At 41.1% G+C, this 20248-nt stretch overlaps 2 protein-coding genes across 4 annotated transcripts in view; both read left to right on the top strand.

The window, feature by feature from the left end:
- LOC124162097 (CD151 antigen-like) overlaps window positions 1–20248 on the top strand; it is a 178673-nt gene that overhangs the window by 98445 nt on the left and 59980 nt on the right. The gene's annotated exons all lie outside the window — the stretch shown is intronic.
- Window positions 7775–17741, top strand: LOC124162096. 2 transcript variants are annotated; one of them, XM_046538480.1, is made up of 4 exons: window positions 7775–8570; window positions 10970–11137; window positions 15479–15720; window positions 17250–17741. In XM_046538480.1, the coding sequence occupies exons 1-4, from the start codon at window positions 8358–8360 to the stop codon at window positions 17593–17595; spliced, it is 969 nt and encodes a 322-aa protein (XP_046394436.1). In that variant the 5' UTR covers window positions 7775–8357; the 3' UTR covers window positions 17596–17741. The 2 variants fall into 2 exon arrangements, with proteins under 2 accessions (XP_046394436.1, XP_046394435.1); XM_046538479.1 differs by having other exon boundaries at window positions 7776–8570; window positions 15461–15720.

Raw genomic sequence — 20248 nt, 5'->3', positions numbered from 1 at the left:
TCGTGCAAGCGGCTTCTCCACCTGGAGTTATACGTCCCATTCATCGCTGCAGCTCCACCGCAGATCAGGACGCAGGGGTACTTAAGAGGACGTATCACTTCCTTGCCAGGCTCGTTTAAAACTAATGCTATTATCTTGAAGAAGGGAATCGAGTTTAAGTGCTGGCTTCCCATCCTGTGAGCCTGGGTGTAAATCCCGGCGGTGAGTTAGCTGTTTCAGAAGCTGCCCAATTCCTGATTTAGTGCCTTGTGGAGGGCACTCCAAAGACAGCAATCCCAGCGTGAAATGGGACGTTAATATGTTGCCTCTCATCGGCACCTTTCGTTTAGAGCAGGCAATGTTTTCTCTACACCTTTCCTTTCTTTACCCTTCCCTCAAATTACCGCAGCTGCCACCGCCCGTAAATACCATGCTATTATTTTGAAAATTTTCAAGGAATAAAAAGTTGACCTATATTTTTAAATTGTCTGTGTGTCGAATTTGAAAATTTACCCTCAGATTGTTCACAGATTTATTATTTAAATGTGAGGTACAGTCAAATGCAGACAAACGTCAACTGCACTCTTGTACCCTTAAAAGTACAAGATGGAGACCCAAGTTTTAAACGAGTAATGCGTGACGAAAAAAACACAAAATGCGACCGCCTGAGAGGAAGTAACGCGTTTTCATGAAACGACTGGATATTGGTCTTGTGCTCGGGAAGCGGGCGAGAGGTCCGTGTGGCTAGTGAAACGCGTTAGTGTCAATTAAGTTAATTCGGGCTTCTTGAGAGGTCGTTGAGTTTATGAATGCTATCGTTTCGTTGATTAAGTCTGCTCCCATCTTGGGACCACAAACTGATTTTTTTTAATTCGTAAGTTTAAAAAAAATGTCACTTTGTGCCCTGAAGACGTTGGTATTTCGTAGCGATAGTTTTTAGAAATCGGTTGCTCGGAGGATAAATACGAGAAAGCTTCATTAATACGATGAAAGTATAAAATCATGAGAGGTGATTTCTAAGGCCGCAAGAGGAGTGCGCAGAAGAGGAAAGGATGGTAAAGAGGCATCTGGATTACCGTTGGGTCTCTCCTCTGATGGGAGATGGGGGGGTTCCGCCTTCTTGTAAGGATAGCGGTGTTGGGCTCTGCAGCCTTTAAAAGGAACGGCCTCTCTCTCTCTCTCTCTCTCTCTCTCGCTGCTGAGTTCGTCGAATTAGCATCGCGCGCTCTTTCTCTCTTCACTTGTTCTTCGACCCGTTCCTTTGGAATGCGCGAGCGTTGGCGGCAGCGCCCACGCCTCCCTTCCTCGTCTTCGCTGCTCTTCCGAAGGATACTTCGGGGAGAGAGAGAGAGAGAGGAATAAGGCAAGTGGGAGAAAGAGAGATCCTCGTGTTGGGAGGACCGGTCGAGCAGACACCTAACGACCCACCCACGGAAGCGGGAGCTATCTCTCTCTCTCTAAGGCCGACCGTGTTACTTGTAAGAAATTGCCACTTAACACCTGGGAATGTTTTGAGTGAAATGTGTGCACCTTTGTGCCTGGAATTCTTTATCTGGGCGATAGTATAAAATCATATGCTAAATCACTTTGGAGATATCTAAGGCCACAATGCATGTGGCATAACAATGTCATGTGACTGTACAATAACTTTGTTATGTCAGCAGCAACAGTTGTCTCCGAAGGTGCAAGTATTATTCAGTTTAAAGCCTAGGATGAATTGTCATGAGAAAGAAATTCCCCTGGACCGGGAATGGAACCACGGACCATTGGATTTCAGGGCCACTGCGCAGATCACTACGTCATCCAGGTTCCTGAATTCCCAGGTCTATTATTCCGAGGCTTATGGAAGTTCCTAACATCTAGTACCGTAAACCAAACATCTTGTGCAATGAGTCTCGGTTCAATTGCCATGGGTATACAGAAACCTGGATAGCGTAATGCTCTGCGCAGTGGCCAGGAAATCCAAAGGCCCGTGGTTCGATTCCCGGTCCAGAGGAATTTTATCTCATGGCAATTCATGTATATTTCACCCGATTTCATGCGGAAGGCTTCGAAATATTACACTGTTACCCAGGATTTATGATAGCAAGTGACGCGGCTGCCGACTTTTCGATGTCTAAACTCTGGCATCGTCCTCAGGGCGATGTAGATGGCAGGGTAGAGTCGCATCGCAAATGTTGTCGTGATCATAATCGGAAAGCGTCATCAACTTTACACGTCGAGAAAACACTAGATCCTTCGATTACTGGATTGTAAAATTTAATTGCAATGTAACTTTTTGTTTATTTAAATCTGACTCGGATACCTTGTAAATTAAGTTTTTTCGTTCAATTACAGTCATCATTCATGAAACAAGCAATCACGAGAATTATGAAGGTGTTTTACGTTAAGAATTTCGCTAATTTCCCATGATGCTGCTGCTTTTAAGTCGTCGTGTGACGGCTCACTCGTTATACACAATTTTTTTATCAGCCATAAATCGTTCCTTAAATCAACCATAAATCTAGGATACAAAGTTTAGCGGCCACTTAGCTGATTAAAAGTCCGTCTCTTTTCGTGTCAAGGTCATTGGCAATATTATGTTTTCCTCAATTTAGCCTGATGTGGTGTTGAGACGTAATATGGCGAAATTGTGGGATGTTAAACTCTCTAGCTCGCTTTTACGAGCGTATATAAAAGATTTTTCCTCGATTATAGTGGATGCGGAAAGCTGGCAATCCTTTAAAAGGCCTTTAACGCGATGAGCGGACTCTCGCCGTAAACGCTGCTGTCATGTCGCTTCCGGATTCCTTCCGCTGCAATGTTAAACAGCAGTGGCATCTGCTTCGCCTCACGCAATCTCCCTTTGAGTCGCGGAAATGTGTTCTCGCACAAGTATGCAATGCCCAATCTTTACCGTGCACTCAATGTTTGCTTTTATTCGTTGTAAATAACTACTGAATAATGTAATTGTTGTTGATGTATTTTAATTTTGAATTTAAAATAATGTCAAGGCCTTGTATAATTATAACCCGTAGTTGCAGGTGTTGATGAGGTATTGATAAATAGTATAGATTGAATTGTTGGATTTTGTTTTTAGGAGGCATGTTTTTATATAGAAACACGCACAAATAATTATACTGCCTATGTTATTCTCGACTTTATTGAGCCTAATTTTATTATTTTTTCATCCCTACTGCATTGTGGACTTAGGTGGCAATTATTTTTAATTAATCGGTTCCCTGAATTAAAAATATAAAGACCGAATTACTCCTCTATTACTTCCATTAAAGCACTAATGTAACCTGGATTTCCACTCTCGCGGAGGTTTCGTGTTTTCGTCGCCGCCGAAGAACCTTCAAAGGGACCCCTAAGGTTAGTACACGCATGGAGCATGAATTCCACAGGGAACAAAATCATTCGACTCTACCAGAATTCGAATCAGAATCCTTGACAATGGTGCCTGGTATTGCGACGACTATAATTACCCACGCTAGTTCATTGACTGGGATATCCCAGCGATACTCCAAATTTGCAGTTTTTGCATTTGTTAAATATGTCTAAATCGCTGAATTTCTATGTTTCGAACATGGATGCTTTTTAGGCGATTTCTCATTAATAATATTCTCATAAATGCGTTTCACTAGTCGCAAGTTTTTTCGTCCATTACTTTCAGCTACATATCTCCTGAATAATTGTCAGAAACAGCTGCAGAGTACCCATTAGTGATATTATAATTGGGAGTTACGCTGAAGTGTATTCGATACGTGAAATTTTGTCCGGTGAAAAATTATTATCTTTGACCTTGTCTCGAAAGAGGAACACTTCGATGACAATTTCATTCGTTTGTTCAAGTTTGTTCGTTTTGCCCATTGCTAAACATAGGTACTATTGCGACCGTGTCATTTTAAAATAGCTTTGATGCCATTTCAAATGTTAATATTGAATATTACATGATGCTCTACACGTGGGCTTTGAAGTCACATTTGGTCGTATGGCACTTGTTGATTGTGTGAAAAACAAGCTCGTGGTAGGCTCTGGTTAATCAAAGCGCTTCTTTTCATATGTCATCTGTTCACTAAGCGATGTAAAGGAGGTTAAAACCAGATTAGTGAACTGAGTGAGGGTAGTGTAGGTTCCGAGTAAGGTATAGAACATTGGAATTTAAGTTGTACAGAGGCCACAGTAAAAATGGAAACATGACTAACGACAAAGGTTTAAAGGAATAATCGTCCACGCAATTTGACGATTACTTGCTGAAACCCGGTTGAGTAGTCATGCTTCAATTTTTATTGTAGTTATCTTTGGTCTAGCTTAGTGCGTAGGTTTCCGCGGCGTCGTTCACGATGACTGCTAATTTCCGGGTTCTCCAGCCGCGTCTGTCGTTTATAGTCAACTATAAACGACAGACGCGGCTGGAGAACCCGGAAATTAGCAGTCATTTGGTCTAGCTTTTTACTAATGATAAGTTGCAGAAATTTTTCTATGCCCCCAACTTATTGAGGCAAGATTTTTATGTTCGTACTAATCAGCCGTTTGTCGAATGATTCGGATGTTTTGTAATTAGTTTGTTTTTAATATCTTATCGCTAAAAAAGTAAGCTAAAATTTTTTTTTGATCATCCCGGAAACATGACGAGTTACTCACATCCTTTCAGCCGCTCATATTCCGATTACGAAGGAGCAGATCGGAATTCCATCGCGGATATTTAGCAAATGGATGAGGGGAACAAACGTAGCGTATGATATTTTCATCGCCCTAAATGTTTACTATACCAAAGAAGAAACATTACTTTAGCGGCTGATGTGGTTGAATTTAGTGCACTATCGATCACATGACTAAATAAATTTTCGGCGTGAATTCGTAAAAATTGAGGAAAATTATGAATTTAGAGATGAGATTAAAAGAGTCCTGACGAGGACTAAATGAACCTTTAGGGTGTGATTTTGGAATCGAAGTTTGCATAACATTTCGCTGATGTGCATGTAAGAGTAAATATGTAACATGTATAGATACAAAAAGCAGAAAATCTATTTTATTGTAAATTTAATATATGGCACCAATTAAAAATGCGTAAGTTGCTCTTATATGGTATCATTGAGGCATTATCATATCTTTTTTACGTAAATGCATCATTTAAATGCTGCAATTATGTAAACCATTATCATTAGCCAAATTTATTGATATTATATTTGAAGTTGGTGAAACTTTTGTGTCCATTTTCTAAATTATTAAATTTTGAAATACGATGAGTACTCGGACTATATTTTTTTCGTGGCCTCTTACTTGTTTAAAACGTAGGCTACCATCGTGAATTTTGTCATGGCATGTTGTCTGAGCCCCAGTCAACACTCACCTGAAATTTGAAAAATTTTCTTCTTAATTTTCTAGAGGTCAAATTTGCAATGCAACCAAATATGGATATGGAATCACCCCTTTATTCCTCGAAAATTTCATGATCATTGTATAAATTTTAAACAAAGAAGACTTGAAAAAAAGGAAATTACGAGCGGTCGAGAGACAATGAGTGATGCTTCCTATAAAATATAGCTCTCTGCTGTTTGTAATTCTATGGTCAAATCATCTATTTTTCTTTGCATTTTCGTCAAATGGATCTATTAATAAATTGTTCTCAAACCCTCGGAATGTGAAAAAAGGAGAATGAAAAACTTGCTTCCATCAATGATCGACGGCAAGATTTTCTAAGCTATCAGTCCTTATCTTGTAGGAATGAGTTTCGTTTTCTTAGAGGAATTTCTGTTTACTTTTCTTATATCTTGCGTGTTTTTCTACTCCAATGATTCATTTCATTTTTTCGCGGCCGCAATCGACTTCGGAATCGTTCTCGCCTTATTTTTTTCGCCCAATCAAAGTTTAGCGGTGAAATATGAGGAAATATGTATTCGCGAAAGCGGATATGTTAGTCCTCACCGCCGCGGCGGTGAGGACTAACATCTGAGTCACTCTAAACTGGGTGTAAACGAATGCATGATGACTGATAGGGGAAGCTAGAAACTGCGATTGTTGATGACTCACCAGAGAGATTGAATTAACTTCTATACCATTTCCTACGGCTGGAATGTTGCCCTACAATCATGTGGTAGCGCGCAGTTTATTTCAATAATTTTCTAAACCTGCTTCGTCTGTTTTTCTGTTTCATCGAAGACATTTTGTAATTGTTTTTTTTATTCACTTCCTATTGTATGATCGGCTTGAAATTTTGCTCTCTTGCTTTCTTTACAATATGATGTTCAATAATCAAATATTTGAAATGAATGCATCGACGACCTGTTGCCTTTATACTTTAGAACAAAAGTTTAATAGCTTGTCGGAGACACTCCATTTCCTGAAGATTTTCAGTGAATGCTATCAATTTGGTTTTTAAAGTCATTTGTCGCCAGGCCCATTTAATAATGCATTGAACTTACGGTGTTTTTAATTACATCTACGTATAAATGTGGCTATAATTTAACTACATTGTTTCCATTATTATTTGTAATATCAGAATATTTTATAAGCCACTCCGTAGATATGAGCTTATTAGAGTATATTTACGCTAAGGGTCTACATCTCAGAGTTAATAAACACGGACGATTTCCCACTTCAGACCGTGCTATCAATATCTAAATGGCAAAGTCCTAGATCACGAGGTTCTTGAAGAATTTGATTGGCTGATCGGAAGATGTTGTTTGTTAACACGTCGTTTTTTTCGATATTAATTGTATTTTCACTTCATTTTATGCTTGCGACCAGGGAAAATTACCTGGGTGTTAAGCATGAATCACATATCATTTTTTCCATCCCTCAGTATGATAGCTCCAGCGATAGGCTTTAAGGGACCAAAAGAGTGATCCCTCGACCCATCATTTTCTGAATCACACGGTCATTCCCACCGTCACTTTTTCCATCGCTTATTCCGGATTTTCCGTTTTTACAACTGTCGGATCGAGTACTTAGCGGGGAGGGGATGTTATGAAAACAGTGTCAGAGGGCAGAATGTTACGTAAGCGAGGGAGAGGAAGGAAAAGAATAGTATTTTTAGATAGAATTAAACGGAGTAGGTCTTATTGTGAATTTAAGAGGGAAGTGCATGATGGAAGGGGGGCTCCCAGAATTCTTCTTAAGTACTCCATGGAAATTATCTTAATCGGTAAAATGCTGTAATGGTAATAATTCAGTTAAAATCCAAGCGGGGCGTTACAATTGCTGAAAGCGGCCGTGCGTTCTGATTGGCCGAAGGAGTGTGCCAGCGATGGTTTTCGGCAATGGAGAAACGAACCTGCCGAATGGTGGATAAAGGAATGGAATTTCCAACCCTGGATCCACTGCGGAAAATGATCGCTTGAAACGGTCATTTTTGTCCGCCGTCATTGGAGCGATCGCTGTTGCTGTCCCTCAGAATGGATGGAAAAAATGATCGTGTGATTCAGGCTGTGTTAAATTCTATGGGTTAATCTTTAGTTTGACGTTTTTTCCATTTCGCACAACGTTGAAATTTGATGTTCTGATGTTGGCCTATGCTTGCAGTTACTTCGCAGCTCTTATCAGTGCTCTAGAGGAATACACTTCTTCTGTGGCGTAGCAAGGGGAGGTCCAAAGCTAGGTTATTAAATAGAGGTTTTTAAACTACTTTTAACACTTTTTATAATCGAAAAAAAAATTTTCAAATTATATATTTAGTAAATTCATAATTTTTCAATACGTTGTTTTCTTTTATGTCGAAGCAAATTAATTGTGTTTTTATATTTCGGGTGGGGGGGGGGGGTTCCGGACCCCAGCCCCCGTCGCTACACCAGTGTATTCCCTCTACACCTGCGAGTGATTGCCTTACTCTCACGATAGTCGCGATAGTGACGCTCTCGGCCGCTCGTGCCGCTATCTACCCCGCTCTCCTCCCGCCACGATAGTGAGGTAGTAACTCTCGCGACCACTCGCGTCGCTGGCGATGGCGTCCCTGCATGCGTCGCCACAGCAGTGCGATCGAATCCGTGGCGAGTAAAATACTGTCTTATATTCACTCTCACGTGCGTCTCGTGACCCAGCAGTTACATATTGTTCTTGCACAGTGGTGTAGCTATAGAATATCAACTGTCCCCGAGTTATAACTAACGATTTGTGAACCTAGATACATATAATCTCCTCCCCCCCACCAAACTTCTATAAATTTGAAATTCTCATCACGCGCGAAAATACTTTGAATCATGTAATTATTTGAAAATATGGATGGATCTCAGCATTGAGCTTGTACATTTCGTGTTGTCGATAAGTATTCGGGTGGTAAATACGTGTACTAGATCCCATTTTGCTGTCGGCGTCCCTGTGGGCCTACCTTTAAAATAGCTTGCCACGTCTCTGTCTTCCTACGTACTCCCAGCGTGTGAGCGATAGCGGGCAGAACCATGGAAACCGGGACATCGTCGTTTCACAATACGTACGACAAATGGAGCAAGGATATGATCGTCCTGTTTTTGGAGGAATACAAGAAGCGGCCGTGCCTTTGGGACAAGAACCACCGTCTGTACAAGAGTAGACGCGGCTACTTAACGGCCGTAAGTGAGATCATGAAGAATATGAACCTTCAAGACATGGAAATTGGTGTCTTCAAGACCAAGGTGAGCAAATCCATTCATTTTCTTTGAAAACATATTTACGAAATGTGGAGGCAAATAAAAATTTCACGGCCCACTATTCAATGTGCTTGACCGAGGTGGTGCTAATAAACTGAGTCACCCTTCGTCCCTCGATCATATACCTACGTTCGCAGATACGTCCCTTTATACTCCTCTAGACTGAGTCCGTCAACCCGAATCAGTAGGTACCGTCGAGCTTTTTAAATTTTATCCAGAGGAGCCCATTTATGTCATGATTAGCCACAAGTTTTTAGGGTTGACACGAATGGCCTAGACCACGTTCTTCATGAAATCATTTAGACGTGGGGATCAATATTCCGTTCAAGCAACGTTTCTTTTCTCACGATCGAGTAGTTACCCCTGTAAAGTAGTTACTGTGGCCGTTTCCTAAATAGCCCAAATGTTACCGTCACTCAGTGCAAAGACACATTATTACGTCAAAATCACGGAATCAATAGAAATTTCTGTAATTCTGTTATTGCTGATAATTGATTTTGACGTAATCTATAGCCCTTTTCCGTAGAGAAGATAGCATGGTTAGTATTTTTGGAAACGGGTTATATATCTTCACGCAACAATATGCGCGATTTTGTGTTTATCACGAGAAGAATAGATGAATAATATTCCTTGAGTATATTTTAATATGAATTTCTATGGAAAAAGTCAAAAGGGCGAAAAATATAATAAAAATCATTTATCTACTAGCTTACTAATGTATATTTTGCAGGCTGTTGTACACCATGTGATAGAGACCGTTAGGCATAATCTAACTTCATTTTTATAGTTTTCTCATCATCTTAGCAAAAACCACAGCCGCCTCGACTTTTCAAGGTGCTAGAATGTTCTTTACGATCTGCCATCGAAAGCAATTCCACGTTCAAACTTAGTCCACTCACCTCCTGTGTTTGCCCATTCAACCGGTTGTTTGAAGGCTTATAAGGGGTTGTGACAGGTATTTGTCGTTTTTAACACTTGAAGACGAGGCTGTAGCCGGGAAATGTTTTAAGGGGGGAAAGGGGTGTTACGAGGTGGGGAATGCATTTCGGGGTGGTGTTCATTTGGATAGGTTTACGTCCTCAAAGGGCGATTTTCCCTGGGAACACACTGCAAGACAATGTTTCTCGGCGATGTTTATGTATTAAAGTATACCGGGACTAGCCACGGTGATAACTTTTTACGGAGTCACCCGCAATGCACTAATAGTGCGAAAAATCCACAGAGGAAAAATCATTCGCCTTGACCTTCCATACCACCTTGTCCGGTATAGTCCACAAATTTCCACAGGGGAGAATGACGCCTCGGTAGCTTAACTGGCTAAAGCACTCGGCCGGAAATCGAGGGATCCGGGTTCGGATCCCGGTCAAGGCGAATGATTTTTCCTCTGTGGATTTTTCGCACTAGATGTTTATGTAGTGTCTGAATACAAAGAAAAATCACCGTATTGTCCGGACTCAAGTTTCTCTAGACATTTGCTCTAATATCCCCCTCGGGAATGGACTAAATTATTCCCCGCAGGCAGCATTGAGGGCATATTGTCGGGAGCTCCTATTGAAATGCGCTTTCTTGACGTTTGGAACGAGCACATGAATGACCGACTTGAAGTTGGCAATGGTACATGTGTTGGTTTTAGCAATCTAGAATTATGAAAAAATTTGAAATTTTTTCGTGTGGTATTATGGTTCTCCAACTCGTATTAACACTTAAAATATGCTTTGCTACCAATTGCAGAACACCATAAAATCACTTTTTGCAAATTTCTAACGAAGATTTTGAATGAGTAGGTATCTTTCATAAATTATTATCTAAATAATTTGGCTCTTTTGCGGAATTTAAGCTGTTCAACAACGACGCTGGGAGTTATTTTTCATGGTGTACGAAATAACTTGCTTACATCTCACGAGCATTTCTAGCTGCATTACGCGTGACGATAATCGCGATTTACAAGCAGCATTCCCCTCTACAAGATTTCAGTTGGGTGCACTCCTTTGTATCTGAATGCATGAATCCACCGATGTTGCCTATTCAAACAGCCGTCACCAGCTCAAATTACTTTGTTCAGTTAGGTTCGTGTCGCCAATTTCCCCGTTACACCGCAGAAATAGCTACAACGGCAACTTTGGGTGCCATATATACTTAAGAGAGTGCATACCTCACGCTCGACTTGTCTTTCTTGGTGACATTATTCATTGCAATGAAAGATAGCTACTGATGCTTTGAGTTTCATTCACTCATCATTATTATTATTGTTCCGTGGTTAATGTATTGAATCCTGGGCCGTGAAAATTTTATTATATCTATTGTTTGTAAATGCTTCCTGTGTAAAAAATAAATGTATTGTGGGTACACGGCAATTTTATTGAACGTTGCCGCTCTTCTTGAAGGTGCGGAACATCCGGAACACTTACCGTCAGGAAGTGATGAAGGTGCTGAAGAACAGCAAACCGGAAGAGGGCGCGAAGGGTGTGTTCGTCCCTAGGCTGCACTGGTACAGTCTGGCCGACAGCTTCCTAAGGAAAACTCTCGACTTGGACGACACAACACTGCCTCAGGTGAATCAACAGCCCCTCTCACTTTCCCATCTTCCTCTGCATGCGATAGGAAACGTTCGAGGTTCACTTAACTCTAAACAATGGATTGCCGGTGTCCCCTCTCAGGGTTTTGCAAATAAACCGCGCTTCATATCAATACGCATGTAGGAAATCATTAAATTTGGAATCTCTACAGCGTGGAAATAAATTTGTGTCGCGAAATTTTAACCCTGGGTAGCTGACGCCATTAGGAATTAAAATTACTATTTTATTTATTTATTTCATCACCAAAATCGGCACAAAGGCCTTAACAAAGGCTGTTGGCTGTTCCTTAAATAAATAATACCTAAAAGATAACAAAAAATAGCACAGTGAATATAATTTAACAGAAAACAAAATTTTTAAACATAAGAAGGGGCACTATTGATTAGACAATGGTGAATAGGGTAGTTTCCTTCATCAAAGAAAACGAAAGGCATTGATTGCGATTCGTTACCCACCATTAGTGTATTCATAATACACAAATTATTTGGTTTTTGAAATACCGGTTTAGACGAATGGCAAGGGTCAAATTTTATCCTCATTTGAAAAAGGCCAGATTGGCGCCCATGCGATTCCACTCCGCATGACGTCACAGGGCCCTAGTTTCTACACGAGAGGATAGGAGTTTTACACCGTCTGAGATTACCAATGCATGCGTGAGGCACAGAGCTCAGGGAAACATGTCTTAATAATCACCTATTAAAACTGGCTAAGTTCGGAAAGTTTTCTTCGTTTGATAAGGTATTAATAAACCTTTTTTAAGCCAAGCGCTACCATCCAGCAAGGTACTCAGCTATCCGCTAGCATCCTGCGACGTATCAGCGCTAAGCCTCGCCTCAAGGTCACCTCACCGGGCGGGAGGGGGAACCAGAAATACGACGTACGGAGATATTTCCCGGCATTCATACTTAAGCGTCGCGTTTTCGCGCGCTTGAAAATTTTCACTTTTCATTTAATCGCGAAAAATAGATGTTGTCATTTAAAAATCTAAAAGCGTGAAATACGTACTCCAGGAGTAATAATCTTTCGATTAAAGCAGTAAAAAAATAATAGGAAACCACCCTATAATTCAGATGGCATTTTAAGGAGGCTTTGTTAATAGTGGCAGAGGAAAATAGGTCCAGGGAAGGCATTTTTGAAGCTATGGAGTTAAACAAGGAGGGAATTCGGTAGAACAGAGAGCGTTGTGAGATGGAGAGACGGAATCGCGGTGGTGTTTCGATCGAAAACGCACCATTTTTAAACTAGAGAAACTCTGAGCCAAGCGCTCCGATTGGCCGCGAGTTTGCCTCGTTGCCAGATGCTCTGGACGACTACTAACATCGAATGCTTTACTTCCCGGAGATCGCGATGTATCTAAGGCATTGCATTAGCTATCCAGGGTGAAAATTTTGTGGCAATTTTTCTCCACCGTGCATACACCAAAGATGTATTTCACCATGAAAAATCATGTAGTTTTTCTTGGATTCGAAACCCGAATCTTCCGAATGTTAGTCAGATACAGTGGTGCAGCGAGGAGGGGGGGTTTTGGGGGTTAACCCCCCCCCCCCCAGAGCTCAGAGAAATGCTTAAGTTTAATCCTTTTTACTTAATTGGATTGATATTACTAATAGAATAGTGTAAGGATTAATAAGTTATTCCTCAGAAAGACGTAAAACTCACCATTTTGAACCATTTATCTTAAAATTCCACAATTTATTAATCTCGCACCTACCGCTTATCCTGCTGGGTATTCCACACCCCCAAACACCCCGGTTTTAGTTGCCCCTAAACCCCCCCAGCCGTAATTCCTGGCTGCACCCCTGGTCAGATATGCTATCAGTTACACCACCTATCTATCTTTTTCAAAGGCGAATGTCGGAGTGGGCTTAGAGAACTAGCTGTTGACGTCTGAAGTGCATTTTGTGGCACATGAGACGGATGTAGTGCTTACTAAGCCAGTGTTGGAGAATAAACTGGTGTTCGGTTAACCTCGTCTGTGATTCGCCTTGGATGAAGATGGCTTGTTAGTGGAACTGGTAGCATACCTGACCGGCAAGCGGTAGATCTGGGTTCGCACCTAAGATAAAAAAAATACTTTTTCATGGTGAAATTCATGTTTGGTGTTTACAACTCAGCACCCGTGCGCGTGACAGCATACAAAGTTACTTGTATAATGCTGTGCTTTGGAATTTTGGGAGATTTGGAAATGCAGTGTTTCATCTGAATGATGGTGATGTTTCAAGTTTTGAAGGTAAAATTCTCAAGTAAAACAAAAAAAAACATCCTGTAAATGAATATATTTCCTACAATGTACAAATAGATTTGCAGTTGTTGACAGGCGTTTAAATTAGCACTAGCTAGCGTTAGTAAACATATAAAAAAAAGACATGAGGTAGAAAAGGAAATTTCACCGCTAGAACTCTTAGGGACAATACCAATTGATGCATGAATTTCCCGTACTTAATATCCAAGTTGATCGGGCCCCTTTGTAAGACATTTCGATTTATATCTGAGAGAAATGTGAAATAATGAGATGGGTGGAAAGGCAGAAAATATTGAGGAGCTGGGAGGTGGGCAATTATTTTTCTTAATATAGAGCAATAGTAATCGTTTGTGGGAGTAGTGGGTGTTACAATGGGGGGATGACCATTGACCATATGGTCACATAAATGTACCGCAGCAAATAAATTAAGGTTGGAGGCTTTCGAAATATCGTGTTACAGAAGAATGATAAAGATCGCATGGAAGTTTTTTGAAAGCATTTAGTAGTAGAGAGGACAATATAATCTACCACATCATAAGATACGGCGGCCTGATGGAAACTATCATTGAAAGGTGGAAGAAAAAAAACGGCAGATATAGTCCTCGGATGATGTACAAGACTGGTGTTGAAGGATTTGAAGCATTAGATTTATCTGGGCGTTAAAAAAAATAGCTGATTGGAGAATCGAGTGGAGAACTGTATCAAACCAATCTTTGGATTCTTGACTTGTTTTGATGGTGAGGAAGTCGCTAAATTTTGATTTTTTTCTGTACTTATAAATCGTATCGAACTGCAATTTGGACCATAAAGTAGTGCCGCCCTAGTGTATTTAACATTTAAAAGTTATATAAAGCCTAAGTAATAAGCAAGTAATAAATCAGGAACAGCATATGATACATAGTAATTACAATAAGAATATTATTAATACATTACTGGTTCAGGTAAATCTAATGCTTCTCCTACATTTCTATTATCTTCTGCACGTTGAATTCAATCAGTGAGTGAAGTCACTCTCGCTCAACCGGTTGTTCTTAGTGTTGATTCCATTACACCTTGGTCTTTCAAAACGAAGTTCAGCACTCTGATTTTCTAGGTATATAAAGTAGACGATCAAATGGTCGTGTTAGTAGCGTCGAAGTTTTAAGAAGAAATGGCGAGAAGGACATTGCAGGTGGAAGATCGTCCGCATGCTCTTTCCCTCACAGTAAGACGGTATGGCCTCCATCAAGGATTTCCCGCTCTGAGTTAAATGCTCGCGAACTCGAAGCCCCAACTGAAGGGTTAAACAGGTGCCCTTATTTTTTCGTGACTGAATGGACCTTGTTTATTTATAGTTCTTATATGAAGTATATAATCCTATAACCCAGTTATTCGCGTCAATAGGGTGGTTTCCTATTATTTTTTTATTGCCTAAATCGAAAGATTATTACTCCTAGAGTACGTATTTCAAGCTTTTAGATTTTTGAACGACGATGTAAATTTTTCGCGATTAAATGAAAAGTGAAAATTTTCAAGCGCACGAAAACGCGACGGCTAAGTATGAATGCTGGGAAAACCTCTTGTGACACCATTCTGGTTCCCGTTGCCGCAAGTGAGGTGACCTTGGGGCGAGGGTTTGAGCGCTGATACTGGGGCGAGGGTTTGAGCGCTGATACGACGCAGGATGCTAGCAGGTAGCAGAGTACCCTGCTAGCAGGTAGCGCTTGGCTTGAATAAGGATTATTAATACCTTATCAAACGAAGGGATCTTTCCGACCATAGGTAGTTTTAATAGGTGATTATTAAGAGACGTTTCCCTTAGCTCTATGCCTCATGCATGCATTGGTAATCTCAGACGATGTAAAACTCCTATCTACTCGTATAGAAACTAGGTCCCTGTGACGTCACGTGGAGTGGCATCGCATGGGCGCCAATCTAGCCTTTTTCAAATGAGGATAAAATTGACCATTGCCATTCGTCTAAAGTGGGATTTCTAAAACCAAATAATTTGTATATTATGAATGCACTAATGGTGGGTAAAGAATCGCAATCAATGCCTTTCGTTTTCTTTGATGAAGGAAACTACCCTATTGCAGAGATACGATGAGGAGTCGACCTCTAAGACTGACGTTCCAATGGACGAACCTTCTGTGCTGGAATTCGAGGACGTCAAACCTTGCGTGGAGGACCTCAGAACCGTGGACGCCGCATCCTGGACCTCAGATGCAGGGCACGCCTCTTCCAAGAGCCTCGACACTAGCAACGACACCGGCGGCGGCATCCACAGAAGGCTTTGGGACGCCGCTCCGCCGCCGATGGCCGCACAGTCTTCGACCATGTGCGTGAAGTTCGCCTTTATACGTTGCTTACTTTTCACCGTTAAAGTATTTGGTTCAAATTGCAGCTTAAACCTAGGGCAGAGGTCGGCAAACTAATGAGACGGAAGAGCCAAAAATGTAGACAGTAATAATTTGACTACCGACTGTGAATTTATTATTTGGACGTATTATCCTCACTCCTTCCTGCAATCATGGTTTACACCCTGTTTGCAATATTTTTCTTGAGTTTTGAAAATAATATAATGTAATTATTATTTTTTGCGCTAGGAATCCGGAAGTTAGGATCTGCATGCGGCTTTTTCGAATTAAAATTGTTCTGACTGACTTTTCTTCTTAATTATTTATTAAAATTGACTGACTCTAAGTCCAACTTTTTCGCGAGACGTAGGTTGCCGACCCCTGACCAAGGGCGTCGCAGCGTTGCTGTATACTCCCGGTTGCCATTTAAACATGGCATTCTCCATGATTTTGCTTATAGAACTTCTTATTGATTCTTCGTTAAAACTTCTTCGCTGGTGCTCGTAATGGTAGCTAAAAACTTTTTGGGCTATGACGCCTCGTCGCGCGCTGGATGGCCCCATCGTTTCCCGACCGATGCAGGCCGCTTTATCGAGGGAATCTTGTGAAGTTGGATATCTTTATTAATGTTTGTAGGGTATCTTTGTCACGGGGTGGTTTTAAACTCTTATCCCTCCTTCTCCTGACACATTTCCCCTTCAATTATGAAAAAAATTTCCTTCCTCACCAGATTCCCTTGATAAAGCGACAGGCACCGGTCGGGAAACGTTGGGGGCATCGAAAAATTGACGCAGCGACATAGTCCTGAGAGTTTTTAATTACCACAACTTCTTCTTGTTCGATAATAATAAAATGTTTATATATATACTTATCTTCCTTGTGAAGCCTTCATGGGTTCTCCACCGGGTTGGTGATAGGGCGGCTGCTGACGTCTCACGGGTGGAGAACATGGAAAGATATTATCAGCATCATAAGCCAGGATAACTCCAGATGCTGCATTCCTGTTCCTTTTTTTTTTTAAGTATACGATGCTGTAATCTTATTTATATTTTATATAAACCTTTCATAAAGAATTTACATTTTTTGAGCACAACCTCATGTAGCTATGATAACCAAGGTTTCCTCGGTAATGGTTTGATCACTGCATTTTCTCGGGTTTTCTTCCGCGTCAGTTGGTTTATGTATCACAGTTTCATCAGTGTGGACACCTTCGACCTGGAGACGCTGGCAGGATAGCTAGCGTAACTGTTGTCCAAAAACCAAATGACGCGGAAGAAAACCCGAGACAATGCAGATATCATGTAACTCTTTGGAAGCGATCCTTGCTGATGCAAGCATTGACAAGGAAACGCAGAAAACTAAACGGTGTCGCGGAATTTCTGTGCGGAACCCTTAATTTCTGGACCAAACTTTTTTCTGAGTAACTATATGCAATCACTTTCATGATCGAAGTTAGGGGCTATATTACTTTGGCTGAGCAATGCATAATCTGTTACTTGCATGACCAAAGCGCTCAGACGACTGCGCAGTGGCGGATATCAGCGGCGTCTCCGATTGGCCGGGGCGGCGGTTGCGGAGGAAGCGCGGATTCCGCATTTGCCGCTCACAGTTCCGCATCCACCGCGGCTGAGTCTGCACATCCGTCGTCAGGTGAGCGTCTTCCGCCGAGCGTGGAGTTCGAGGCGTTCGGTCGCTACGTGTCGCTGCAGTTGCAGCAGCTGCCGCTGGACGTCGCTGTCGAGCTCGAGATGGACATCGTGAACCTCGTGTGCCGCAAGAGACTCGAACTGCTGAGACGCGAACTGACCTCGTCAAGAGCATCGGCTGGGACAGAAATGCAACATCATCCATTCTGAGAGGGATGTTTTTTTTTATAGACCATATGCTGGGGGTCCATTCTCGTTTTAGGGACTCATCCCCTGTCATCAGTAGCGGATACAGAAAAAAGTCAAGGGGGGGGGGGGGCGCAAAAGATACCTTGATTTATAAACCTTTACTTTTATCGTAATAAAAAATAATCATCTCTCATGCAAATTTTAAGAAGGTTTCAATTAAAGTGATTATGTAAAAATACAAGACAATGCCATCTTATGATATATCAAAGTTATGATTGTGGTTCTGCAATGTTTGGCAATACGGGCGGCCCCACAAGGGGGGGCGCGCCTCCCCCATCTGTATCCGCTACTGCCTGTCATTACGAATCCTCCGTAATGAATCTTCCCAGTTTCTCGCGACTATATTTACGTTTTGCAAATCATAAGCCGGGAATTTGAAAGAAACGCAATCTGAAATACGTTTATCGGGAGCTAACAGTGGTTTGATATTTTGATAATTTTGCGGCAACTTAATTTGGGAAATCTCTCTCGGGATTTCCACCGTGTTAAAAACACCGATTTCTGCCGACGTTTCGAGCTCCGATTCGGAGGTCATCATCAGGGCTGCTGAATTTTGTTTCGAGGAAATTTCAAGAAGGATAATTTCCTCGAAACGACTGTCACCAACCCTGAGGAAGATTTTGAGTCGGACCTCGAAACGTCGCTATAAATGGAAATTTTAACCCGTTGGGACCCCCGAGGGAGGTTTACCCGCACAATTCGTCGGGAAATAACCAAGTCCTATACTTTATTACCTCCCGAGAAACGTGACTTTGTTTCCTTTGAATTCCCGGTAAATAGTATGCAACACGTAAACTTATCGCGAGAAATTGTGGTGACTCCTTGGATACCGGGCGAGTCGTCCGTGATACTTGCAAGGTATCCAAGGAACGTCGCCAGCTCTCGTGAATTTTATGCTGACTTTTTTGAAATATTCAGACGAGAATGTAAACGGAAGGCAATCTCGTACCTGAGTAGTTAACTGAAGTTTCTTTACCAACCAGAATATCCTCCCTGAATTTCCCCCACCAAATGTACTATCCTGCGCACATCCTCGACGAATCTTTTTAAATCTCTCGAAGATATTTGAAGATATTATATATGGTGAAGATATCTTGTGGATATTTTGTACTGTGTGATATGCTGTTACGATTGGCCGTCTTTTTGATGGAACTTATTTTGTGAGCTTGAAGTGAAGTTATTCATTCGCTTTAGCAAACAATATTCAATGCGAAGCTTACCTGAGCATGCATAGTAAAAGTTTCTCTCTTGTTTGAAGTACCAGGCTGGGGTGTTTTTACTGATTGTTACAAGATGCATATGAATAAAGGAATGATTTTTTCTGTTTTAACTTTTATTAATATTATACAAATTTACTTGACCACATGTTACAACCCTTGGAAGCTGGAAAATTTAAATTAAAGGTTATGTTTTCCAGATTTATAAAACTTGTGATTTCTTATCTATGTTGTGGTATGTTGTGAGAAGCTGTCAAGTGCGGACAAAATAGATGCAGAATTTTAAATACTCTGCCGTTTAGACGTGAAAATTGAACCTGTTTATTTTCAGTCTAACAGTCTCATCACCTTCCACATCAGTGACCACGCAATAATCTTTTAAATGGTCTTTACATAATTAGATTGGACTATTGACTTGAATGCAATCACGGGCATGTTTTACCTATATTTTCCTGTAGATCCTAGTTCAATTTTGGTACCAGAAAATCTCCCCAGACGGAGTTCCTTCCCTTTCTTCATCTCGTTAGTCCCTATTCGACGCGGTTCATGATTTCGTGGAGGCATAAAAGGGCCGAATTTGACCTGCCCTTTCTCGACACCCTTCGCCGACACAAAGTGACACTAAAGTGGGCTCTAAATTTTTAGGGAAGCCCATTAAAAATACTATTTATTGCTTTTTCTCATTCCTCATGCCACCCTTCCCTAATCAAGTTAACCTTTTGTTGTCCGTTATATGATATATGCCTTGTTATGCCTCCGTCTCCTTTACGCCTGCATTTTACTTATGCGGGCATCTTTTGTTGGGCGGGCCAATAATGGTGTCAGTGACCCCCTTTTATGGTCCCTATGCGCCGCTCAGCTGCCCCTACGACATACAGTGAATAGGGGCCCTATCATTTTTATGCTCCATGAACATTTAATCTGGAACATCATCATAATATCACCTCAAATATGATTCAAAATACTATCAATTTTAAGTATCCGTTCGGTGCACTGCCTGCCTTGCGCGACTATACGAAACGAAAACCACTGTTGTAAACGTCTTTGCGTTACAAAATTACGGCAACTTGAATTTGAAAGCTGTTAAATATCTTGTAGTTGAACTCGGGCTGTTACTGCATGAAGATCTCCATGTTAAATATCTCTTTAAAAATTACATGCGGAATGAAAAAAAAACATTCATCAATAGAAAGCGTTTCGTGTTACGTGACGACGTTACGACGTTTCTTTCGTGTTACGTTAAACAGCTATAGTAAGCATTTCACTATTGCATAATCTTATCAAAAAGTTTTGCGTTAATGTTGCCGCGGAATTCATGAGTACGTGACGCAGAGCACTAATAAATACGCAGCATTAAAATGATATTAGTAATACCATAGAGTAAGTATATTCTTACT

The sequence above is a fragment of the Ischnura elegans genome, chromosome 7, assembly GCF_921293095.1.
Source record: "Ischnura elegans chromosome 7, ioIscEleg1.1, whole genome shotgun sequence".
Classification (NCBI taxonomy): Eukaryota; Metazoa; Arthropoda; class Insecta; order Odonata; family Coenagrionidae; genus Ischnura; species Ischnura elegans.
Note: the sequence above shows the minus strand (reverse complement) of the source record. Positions and strands in the feature narration are given on the sequence as shown.

Excerpts from the sequence above, each read along its gene's own strand:
- LOC124162096 (XM_046538479.1), top strand. The coding sequence starts at position 8,358 with ATGGAAACCGGGACATCGTCGTTTCACAATACGTACGACAAATGGAGC. Across the intron at positions 8,571-10,969 it reads TTGGTGTCTTCAAGACCAAG|GTGCGGAACATCCGGAACAC; the intron begins GTGAGCAAATCC and ends CTCTTCTTGAAG. Across the intron at positions 15,721-17,249 it reads GCCGCACAGTCTTCGACCAT|CGCTCAGACGACTGCGCAGT; the intron begins GTGCGTGAAGTT and ends GCATGACCAAAG.